Below are 11,411 nucleotides of genomic sequence, written 5' to 3'. Positions count from 1 at the left end.
TATGTGAGTTTTGCTGTTCCAGAATTTGTTTTGAAATATTATTTAAAGTTTTTTCAGAAGGAAATTTGAGAAGGCTGCAGTGAGTCCATCCTTTTTCTCCACCATCTTGTCTCCACCCCGTTTCTCATCCCTTTAAAATATAATTGATTTCCTTTGAAAGCCTATGTATTTTATTTAAAAAAAAAAACAAAACAACATGATTCTGAGAATAGGTCTATAGGTTTCAGCCAGACTGCCATAGGGATTCATGGCACAAAAAGGTTAGAAACCTCTGTACTATATAATCTCTGGGATCAATTTAATCCACATTTTCAAAGTGCTTACTATATATGCAAGTAGTCTGGCAGGTCTCTGGTGATACAGAGACAAAAAAGACCAAGAATGAAACAGTTCCTTCCCCTCAAGGTACTTATATTCTACTGTAATGAAATGATGGATGTATACATAAATATATTCAAGGTTGTATGAGGAGGGAGTAAGCACTAATAACTGTGGTGGTGGTGGGGGAAATCAGCGAAGACTTCATGGTGAAGTGGCACTTGATCTGAGACTTGAAGGATAAGTATTCTGGGAGGAAGAGTACAGTTCATCAAACATTTATTAGTCACTATGAGCAAAGTATTATGAGATGTTACAAGAGCAATTCTTATCCTCTGGTACATCTTCCTAGAACAGGTGTGGGAAACCTCAAGGCCACATGTGGCCCTCTAGGACCTCAAGTTTCGCCTTTTTACTGAATCCAAACTTCACAGAACAAATCCCCTTAATAAAATGATTTGCTCTATAAAACTTGGGCTCAGTCAAAAAGTGGCACCTGAGGACCTAGAAGGCTACATGCAGCCTCAAAGCTGTAGGTTGCCCACCCCTTTAAGGATACAGTACAAAAACTGATGTAAAGAGATGTCTGTGGTCACTGTAAAAGGAATCCAGAAGACACTGCATTCTAAGCATTAAGGGGACAGCACGAAAGTGGTAGATGGAGTATTGAATATGAAGAACAGCTAGTAGCCTAGTTTGACTGGAATACAGAGTGCATGAAATCAAGCAGTGAAGAATAAGGCTGGCAAAGTGTGTTGAAGTCAGACTATGGAGGGCCTTAAATGCCAGGATAAGAAATTTATATTTTATATTCAGAGGTAATGGGGAGCCATTGTAAGGATTTGAGCAGTTGAATAATATAGTCAGACTTGTGCCACAGGAATTTTAAGCAGATATTTTGAAGAGGAGAGAAAGCAGAAGCAAAGAAAACAAAACAAAAATCAATTAAGAGAACAATATTCCAGAAGAGAAGTCATGGGGACCTGCATTAAGGTGTTGGCCCTGTGGGGATGGGGGAGGAGTTGGATCATTGGATCACAGATTCTGAGCTGGAAGGGACCTTCTAGACTGACAAGTCTCACCTGCTCATTTTGCAGATGAGCAAATGGGGACTCAGAGGATTTAAGTGACTTACCCAGGGCCACATAGCTAGAAACTGAGGTAGTCAGGGTTTGAGCTCATCTTCTTGATTCTCCTGCTCTATCCCTAATACCTAGCACCTTGAAGGAATTTGGGGACAGGTTCCTTGTTTGTGATTCTGTTTGAAATACAAAGAGAAACAATAAATATGTCCTGTCCTGTCCTGTCTAGGAACTCTTCTTTCACAGCTTTAGAATTTCATACTATGAAATTCCCAGTTCCGACTGAAAGAGAAGATGCCTAGGAAAGAAATGATAGGATTTACAGCCCCTAGAAGTTGCAGGTGCCTGCTCTTGGAGTTAGAGGATTTAGTTCTTAGCCTTTTTACCTCAGGTATCGTGACTTCAGAGAGCAAAGAACAAAACTCTGCAGGCCTAAAAATAAACAGCTCACAGGAAATTAATCAGTAACTGTGTTTAAAAAAAATTATCTTGAATTTTGATTTCTAAACTAGAAACAAGTGATTCTCAATGGAGATTTAAGCATATTGTAGGTTGACTCACTCTTATTTATGAAACACTTCCCCCCTTTTTCCTGTGTGTATATGAACTCGTCCTCCCTAATTCCCCCATACCTTAAAATCCTCAGAGCCCTGGTTAACACTTTTTTTTTTTGCAAAGTATCAAAATATGAACTTATTGAGCTTTATCGAATTTTGTTTGATCTCTAAAAATTCTGACAGATCTGTTACTTCAGGTTGCTACTGTTGTTAGTGCCCTTTAAAAAAATCTGCCGCAAAATCTGGTTTTTTTTTAAACTAAGTTCATTTATAAAACAATATTTGATTCTAGCTTTGTGTTGTTGTTTAGTTGCTTCAGTAGTATCCAATTCTTCAAGAATTCATTTGGAATTTAATGGTTTGCCATTTCCTTTTCCAGCCCATTGCAGGAGGCTAACAGGATGAAGTGACTTGCCCAGGGTCACACAGCCAGTAAGTATCTGAGGTCACACTTGAACTCAGGTCTTATGGACTCCTGTCCCAGGGCTATTCTTTGTTCTCCTACTTTTTCTCTGGACGGTTCTTTTAGCCAGTCTGGGAAACTCTTGAGACTGCTTTCCTCTCCTGTCTTCAGGATGTACTTGGCTTCTCCTTTCTACTAAATGTCATGTAGGGGTTATAATCTGCATCTGTGGAGTACATACTCATTTTGAAGAAATCAAGAACCTTTTGGAATTTTGAAGGAGAAAAATAGAAATCTGAAAAATTAACCAGAATATGAAAAGCATGAGGAGCTAAAATTTTAAAGGTAAGGTCAATTTAGCTTTCCTTGAATTGTGTCTTTAAAAAAAAAATACAAGATTAATGAAAGTTATGCTTGAAAGTAAATAGACATCTTTAAGTTCCTTTTGAATTTTTCTGAATAAAGGTACACATTCTTAAAAGGTATTCTCAGGCTTTGGAAAAGCTATCATTTTTCTTCCTCTTGTATATTTTCTCCAGGATTTATTCCAACAAAATTGTAAGAATGATATTAATAAGAATAGGGAGACAGAAATTACCATTCTTTACAAAAGGTTTATTGAAACTTGTTTTATTTTCTTTCAAATATTCCATTGAACATAGTACACAAAATACAGTAAAATGCACTTTTCCCATTTCAAATAAATATATTCTAACTTTTGTAGAAATCTCATAATTTGTGTAACCCCAGTGTCTTAATTGAAGTAATATAGCAAAAAAAAAAAAAAACAAACCTCTAATCCAACAATATTTAATTTATTGAAATTATACCCCAGGCATGTCACTGGTTAATAAGAATAGTATATTCTACAGACTGTTTGAGGACAGTAATAAGCATTTGAAAATGTGCTGGTTTCATGTAGAGCCACAGTTTGGAAAGGTACAGCTCTCAAGTCATACAGTATAAACTCAGTTAAGTAGAAACTGCCTTGTTAAAAATTTTCTAGTGACAGGACCATAGTCTGAAAAATAATGATACCTATTTATCACACTGGTGACTTTCCAAACATAGTGATATTTAATAGTTATAAAATATAGGGCAGAATTTTTAAAATCATCTTATAGAAAAGGCTAAAAATAAAGGTGCTGTGCAAAGGCAATGTTGTCCTTTTCACAATTGTTTTAACATTTATTAGGTGAAATCTACTAAAATATACAGACTTAACACAAAAAAAACAATCATTTACACAAATATCCCTGATTAGTTTTAAGACATTGGGTTAGTTTTTTTTTTAAGTGGTAAAATTCATTTTAGAAACTTTAAAGAAAGTCACATTTAATTGGTAAGCAACACAAAATTTTCTTCTGTAAAATCTTTTCAACACCTTCAAAATAATTCACCATCAAAGAGTATGGATCATTAGTACTGTCTACCTTCCTATATTAGTAATTAATCAATCAGTGCTTTTTAATCTAAATAGCCTGTGGATGTAAGTCAAATTTACCATAGTTAACTCCCAAACATAACTATATCTACAAACAATAAAAATCTTGCATGATATGATCTAAAAGGCCAATGTTATTTCTGCCCCGCCCCCCAACGCTATACAGGAGGTGCTTTTTGTTTCTGCTTTTTAACCGCACAGCCAGTTGGTACTTCTATTATGATATGAGATCATTTTCTATTTGGTTTAGGAAGCAGAAAATCAAGTCTTCGAGTATTCTTTAATGGAGATATTTCATAAACATGAACAAAGGATTGTTCAAAATTGCTCAAAGGATTGCTCAAAAAAAATATCACAAGTCCAATCCAAAAATTTTGTGGCCTCATCCTCTTGCATTATCTACAGTTCCTCCATTTCAAAGTGTGTATTAAAGCTGTTTGCCATGGTGGTGTGTTCAAAGATCCTTGACAGACTTGGTTTCAGCAGCTCTACTGAATGACATGACAGGTGTTGTGAGGTGTCATTCTTCAAGGACATCATTTGATCAGTCGCAGGATCTCTTCTGTCATAATACAAAGCCCACAGCAGGGTAATAGTGAGAATCATTGCCAGAATTTGTGTAACTCCAATAGAGATACCCAAGAATCTTAGAACTTGCAGTTGTTTGGTTCCTCTCAAGAAGGTGTACATTTTTTTCCCACAACCCTGTAAAACAAAGAGATGTGGTCAGTATCATTTGAGATGTCTCTTCCAATTCTTGTTAAAGACATCATGGATTCTGCATCAGTTAACGATGCCAAGTGATGTTTGTACGTCCATGCCTCTTAAGAAATTCATTTACTTTAGAGACAACTATTCTGGCCAACTAGAAATCAATCAAAAAGTTATTTATTAAGTAGTTACTATGTATCAGGCAATCTGCTGGGCAATAATGATTCAAAGAAAAAATAAACCATAGACTTCAAAGAGCGTACATCTATATTAACAACATGTACATAAATAAGCATATGCAAAGTTTATAATTCCATTTTGTCCTTTTTTTCACATGAAAAAATCAGTCTTTTCACTTCTATACTGTCAGTATGAAATGGAATAAGCATTTGTTATGCAGCTGGTAAGTATGGTCAATACTCTTTTGCCACTATTCTCAATAGCTAGCATAGCTTTTCCTAACCTACTACTTAAGTGGCTACAAATGCATAGAGATCTAATCTCAGCTCTAGTCATTAGGCCATGTGTCTTGGAGGAAAGACTAAGGGAAGAGAACTGTACTGGCCATGAGCTACTGCTCTGAGCAGTACTGGCTGCTAAGAACAGAGGAATGGGGCAATTCTCCCTCTTAGCTATTATTTATGCAAACCTGATCAAGAGCTTACTGCTATGCCATGTAATTCATGCCAATCTAGGGTTAGAATCCCTTTAAATCTCAAAATGTCAACCAATGCACTGAAGTATGCTTTAAAAAACAAACAATACACACAGGCAGAATTGCCAGTGTTCTCTTATAGGTCATTCCACACAGTAACTTTTACAATAACCTTTATTTTCAGGTGGCTGTAGAAGCTCTTAAAGAGGCCTGAGGAGAGGGAAAGGAGCATAAAATATATTTAAACAATAGATCATACAAAAGTCATTAATACATGGCTTTAGCTTACAATGACTTCTTTTTGTACCAAGTTTAACCTCCAGGCATATTCAGTCTTATCAGGTGCCCAGTCCAACAACCGCCTGGATAGGGAGGGAGAGGTCTTAACTCACAGCCAATAATCTACTAATTAATAACCTGTTTAACAGGTGTTTGCTGAAAGTCTATTTGTCTGTTCATACCCTAAGACTTTAGGTTCCTATCTTTCTAAGTGAAGGATCTAATTTTCATTTCTCCAAAGCAGTAGAGGTAAGTATGGGGAGGACAAGCCTTCATCAATTGTTCTCTGTTCCCTGAAGGGGATTCCTGACAGCCTAAGATGTTATAGCAACAAGCTTGAAAATATAGTAGGTAAGGATTTAAGATCATCTACTGCGTAGGGACCTATTTCTCTAAAACAAGGGTTAGTACACATTTTGGCCCTAAATATCATAAATCAGAGTTAAAACTTTAGACCGTTTAAAAAAGAGCAACCAGAACAGTTGAAGTACACATTTTGGAAACTTGTATTAGTTTTTACCAGGAGTTATGGATGGCCTTTCCTGACATTTCAAATGCAAAAGCATTCTATGAGAGTCAGGGCTATCTTCTTAGGGATCTTGTTACTGTATGTTTAAAATAAAACAAGTCTGCATTTATGTCTTTTCTTTTTTAAAACCATCATAGTTTTCCTCAGTGTCTTCCCCCCACTGCCCCAATAACATACAACAAACATTTTTTAAAGGCAGAAAAAGTGGGGAAAATAAGCACCAAATGAATACATTAAAAAAAGTTTGAAAACATGTTCAATACGCAATACACACAGAAAGGGAGGGGTTGGAGATGTCCTTTCATATTACTTTCATATTACATGCTTGATCTTTATAATTTTGGTACATTAATTTTGAACTTGTGTGTGTGTGGTTTTCTTGGCTACAGTTACTTCACTCTGCATCAGCTTATGTCTATCTCTTCAAGTTTCTCTGTGTTCATCATTCCTTAGGGTGCAGTAAACTTCCACTGTATTCATTACACTATAAGGTGTTTAGCCATTCCTCAATCAGTGGGTACTGACATTGTTTCCAGTTGGCTAATATCACAAAATTGCTTCTATAGATATTTTTATCAAGGGGTATAAGCCCCAAATAGACTTTCAGTCATGAATATATAATTGAATTTATGCAAGTGCTTTAAATTGTAGTCACTTTACTTGCATAATTCCAAATTGTTTTCCAAAATGGTAGTAAAAATTTGTAATTCCACCAACAATGTATTAGTGTGCTTAATTTCTTTCCCTTGTATTATTGCTTATTGGTAGCATTTACAGAATTATATCAAGTTACAGTTGGCAGCTAGATGGTGCAGTAGATGGTGACCCTAGGCAAGTCACTTATCCCTGTTTGCCTCAGTTTCCTCATCTGGAAAGTGAGCTGGAGAAGGAAATGGTGAACCACTCTAATATCTTTGCCAAGAAAACCCCGAATGAGGTCATGAAGAGTTGGACATGACTGAACAACAACAATTGAGTTATAGTGGGAATAACGGACATTCTAGCTTTATTTCTATATTTATTGAAAAAGTTCTAGTGTATCCTCATTGCACATGTTATTCGCTTTTGGTTTTAGTGGATGCTTTTCTTTTTTCCAGGATATTAAAAAAGATGTCTCTATGCATATATTTTGCAAGGTCAGAACATTAAAAACTGCCATTTCCTACCTCCTCTAATTTGCAGAAAGGTGAAACATCAGTGATGTTTTGATTTGCATTTCTTTTATCATTAGTGATTTGGAATATTCGTTCACATGGTTGTGAATACTTAGCAATTCTTCTTTTGGAGATTGTTCATATTCTTTGACCAATTAGTCTCAAATGTGTTGATTAATTATTTATATGTCTTGAATACCAAAGCCTACAGAGATTTGTGTAAAAAAAAAAATGTTTTTACCAAATCAGCTGCTTTCCTTCCTATCATATGTGCGTTAATTTTATCTGTGCATAAGTTTTTCAGTTTGATAACTTTAAGTTATCAAAAGTTGAGTAATAACTGAAGTTACCTATTTCTCCTTTTAGAAGTGCCACTTATTCTTCTTGGGTTAAGACTACTTGTGTTACCTATTGCTTGAGAGGTATGTGATTAGCTTCTGTATTCATATTTTTATGGTCTAATTTGAATATTAAGTTCACGTATCCATTTAGAATGTAATGTAGAATATAATGCAAGGCATTAGTCTCAGTCTGCTTTCCCAGGAGTTCTTGTCAAATATGGAGTTCTTTCCTAGGGAAGTCACGTGTCTCATCTTATCAAACATTGTGTTGTTGACTTCCATTGATCTAGCTCTCTTTTTTCTAACCATTGCCAGATGGTTTTAATGACTGTTGTTTTATAATATAGTTTAAGGTCTAGAAGTGCTATTCCCTCATCATGCTTACTTCTTTTCATCATTTTTCTTCATATTCAATATATTTAGTTTTTTCCAAATGAATTTTATTATTCAGTCAAGTTCTACAAAGTATCCCTTGGTAGTTTGATTGATGTTTTGGTACTATTGGCATTTTCTATATTGGCATAGCTCAGTCATGAGCACTGAAAATTTCTACAGCTATTTAAATTGTTCTTTATTTCTTTAAAGGGCACTTTGTAATCGCACCTACATATCTTTAGGGTGCTTCGATAGATCAATCCTTAGATATTTTACGTATTTCACAGTTATGTGCAATGGGAGTTGGCTTGCTATTATGACTTCTTGTGTTTTGTTGTTATTATAAAGAAATGCTGCTGATTTTGGAGGTTCTATTTTGTAGCCTATAATTTTACTGAACCTATTAGTTCTCAAACAGTATTTTTGCTGATTTCTTGGGATTTTCCAAGTACACATATCAGCAAAGAAAGTTTTGTTTCCTCTTTACCTATATTTATACCTTTAATTTCTTTCTCTTGTTTTATTGCTGTTGGTAGCTTTTTTCAGAATTATGTCAAATAATAGTGGGAGATTGGGTATCCTTGTTTTACTTCCCTATTTATCAGAAAAGGTTTTAGTCTATCCCCATTACTAATGTTTGCTTTTAGACTTTGATGGATGCTTTTTATGATATTAAAAAGGTCCCTTTGTGCCTTTATTTTGTAGGATTTTAGCATAAATAAACATATTTTGTCAAAGGCTTTTTCTGCATCTACTAAGATAATCATTTGTTTTGGGATGTTTGGGTTTTTTTTTAAATGATTATGTTGAGTATAGTTCCTAATGTTGAACCATCCTTGCATCCCACCTACAAAGCCCATTTGGTCACAATGAGTGATTTCTAAAATAAATAGTTGTCTTACTGATAGGATTTTGCTTTAAAATTGAGTCAATGTTCATCAATTATATTGTCTTATTGGTTTCATTCCTTGTTTGTAGTTTCTTCTCATTTCTGTGGATTCTGGCAGGGTACTTTCTCAATTTTTTGAGAATAATTTGCATAACATATGTATTAATTATTTTTAGAAGTTTGATAGAATTCTCCTATGAATCAGTTTGCTTTGACTCACTCATTATTTAGGGTTTCATTGTTAAGTGTTCATTTGGGTTTGTCTGTCTTGTGGTACTGAAAAAATGACTATTCTGTTTTTTGCTATGTGGTCCATAAAGGATTGTTTATTGCCTCTGTCTTTTGATATTTACATAGTATTACATGAAATGGTCAGTTTTTCTAAAGATTTCAGTGGTGCTAAGAAATACATATATTCTTTGATAGTCCTTCAAAAAAACATACAAATCTTTTAGATCTAATTTACCAGTCATTTGTTCAGTGCCTTATTTTCTCTTTTCTCTTTTTGTTAGTCAGATCCAAGAGAAGGGACATTGAAGACTCCTGTCCCTATTGTGATACTGTTTGTCTTCTTGTAACTCAGTTTCTTTGATTATTGCTATTTTTAAAAAATATTTTGCTTTGTCAAATAGCAAGAATGCAACTCTTATTTTTATGGATGCACTTGATTCACAGTAATTTTTTTTCCATTTCCCAGTTTTACTTTAAGTATTCTTTGGCAAAATATGTTTCTTTAAGCAATAGGTTGTAGGGCTTTGTTTTCTTATCTGATCTAACATTTTTGTTTCATTTTATTGGATTTTTTCAAGTTATGATTTTTCTCTCTCTTGTAAATACAGTTTTGTTGTCTCTTCAGTTATTTTTAGCTTAATATCTTTTTAGGGTGACCCTATTCCCACTGATTCTCTTCCTCTCACTCCCTGTTAGCTTTTTAAAATTTCATTTGTTTGGTGCTCCTTGCCACAGAGGCTCTCTCCTTCACTGTGTTCACTATCTACCCTCTCTTTGTATGTGCTCTAGACCCTCATTCTCTGGTTCATAGCCCTTATAATAATTTAGTTCTCTATTCTCTGTATTCTTCATAGAATCAAAACTTCCAAGGTACTCATCTTGACATCTTCCATTAAATCAGTTTCTGCCACTAATTTGCCTCCTCATTTCCAGAAAACTTCAAATTCCTATAGAAGACAGAGAGGATGCTGTCTCATCACAGGACTCTTCCATCAGTCACATTCTTTCTCCATTTACTTCAAAATCTCCAATTTGGGACCATGTCCTATTTTCCCCCATGTACTAATTGCTCCCCAGCAGCCTGCTAATAATGCTAGAGAAGTGGCCTCAATTGCCAAATTATCACAGACCACACCCAACACATCTCACTTTTTAACATCTGTCTTTACCCCTAGAAATACTCTTCAGTGGCATGCCCTCACACTTCTCAATCTCTTCCACTTCCCTGCAGGCTATTCTCTTTCTGAGAGATCACAGGAATCACCTTGTCCCCAGTCCTCCTGAATCTATCTACATGTAATTTAGTGCCACAAAAAAAAATATTAATTAACCTATAAGCAATGATTCAAAGTTCTGTCCTAATTTGGGACAGACTGTTTCTCAAGGAAATGTCACATGAGGAATTCTTTCCTAGGTAAATTTTGTTTTCCACTTTATCAAACATTAGCTTATTAAGTTCAATTATTCTCTCTCTAGATTTTTTTTTAATGACATATAGTTTTGATGACTGTTGCTTTGTTAGAGGTCTGGAAGTTCTTGGGAGTGGGGAAGTCAAAACGTTTAGTATCACCTGCAGGAATCAGCATTTTTCTGGGAGTAAGACAAATGGAAAAGGAAACACTGGGGAACAAGCTGTACAACACAGAGGGAGAAACTGCTTTGAAAAAAAACCCAAAATGGGTTACTTGGATACTTAACAATGAAACCCTTAATAATGTAGGGATAAAATAAAATGGATTTACAGGAGAATTCCATCAAAATTTTTAAAGAACCGTTAGTACTCATACTAGGCAAATTATTCTCAAAAATTGAGAACGAAAGAACTCTATTACAATGCTTTTGTGAGACAAATGTATTCCTAATACCTAAACTGGGAAAGGATAAAATGCGGAAGGAAAAGTATATGACAGCATCATTATTAACTCGAAATTTTTTTTAAAAAAATCCTGTCAAACAGACCAAAGCAATTTATCTTACAAATCACTGACCAAGTGGGATTTATACCAGGATGTAAGCATGATTCCACTTTAGGGAACCACAATCAACACAATCATATTAAAAGCCTAAACATCTAAAAGCAAAAATCATATGTAATGTGGATATATTAGAACATTTTTAATACATACGGGATTTTAAAAAGGATTCCCACTGTTACTTGACGTAGTTCTGGAAATGCTACCAAGAACAATATGACAAGAGAAAGAAATTAAATACTTGGAAAATCCTAAGGAATCAGAAAGATAATGAGACAATTGGTAACTTCAGGAAAGTTGCATGCTACAAAATGCACCCTTAAAATTGACAGAATTTCTATGTAATAATTACAAAACTCATTTGGAAAAACAAAAGACCTTGAATATCAAGGGAAGTTGTGAAAAGGAGTAAACATAAAGGAATAATAGCCCTTCTAGATCTCAAACCATATTATAAAGCTACAGTCATC

The 11,411-nt window shown here is 34.7% G+C and overlaps 1 protein-coding gene across 1 annotated transcript in view; it reads right to left on the bottom strand.

Annotated features, from left to right (window-relative positions):
- Positions 1 to 2,974: 2,974 nt before the first annotated feature.
- Positions 2,975 to 11,411, bottom strand: part of TSPAN12 (tetraspanin 12) — a 95,050-nt gene continuing 86,613 nt past the window's right edge. The window contains exon 8 of the mRNA XM_072652912.1: positions 2,975 to 4,509. Within this exon, the coding sequence (XP_072509013.1) occupies positions 4,204 to 4,509 (306 nt within the window). The 3' untranslated portion in view covers positions 2,975 to 4,203. The remainder of the gene's footprint in view (positions 4,510 to 11,411) is intronic.

The sequence above is a fragment of the Notamacropus eugenii genome, chromosome 3, assembly GCF_028372415.1.
Source record: "Notamacropus eugenii isolate mMacEug1 chromosome 3, mMacEug1.pri_v2, whole genome shotgun sequence".
Classification (NCBI taxonomy): Eukaryota; Metazoa; Chordata; class Mammalia; order Diprotodontia; family Macropodidae; genus Notamacropus; species Notamacropus eugenii.
Note: the sequence above shows the minus strand (reverse complement) of the source record. Positions and strands in the feature narration are given on the sequence as shown.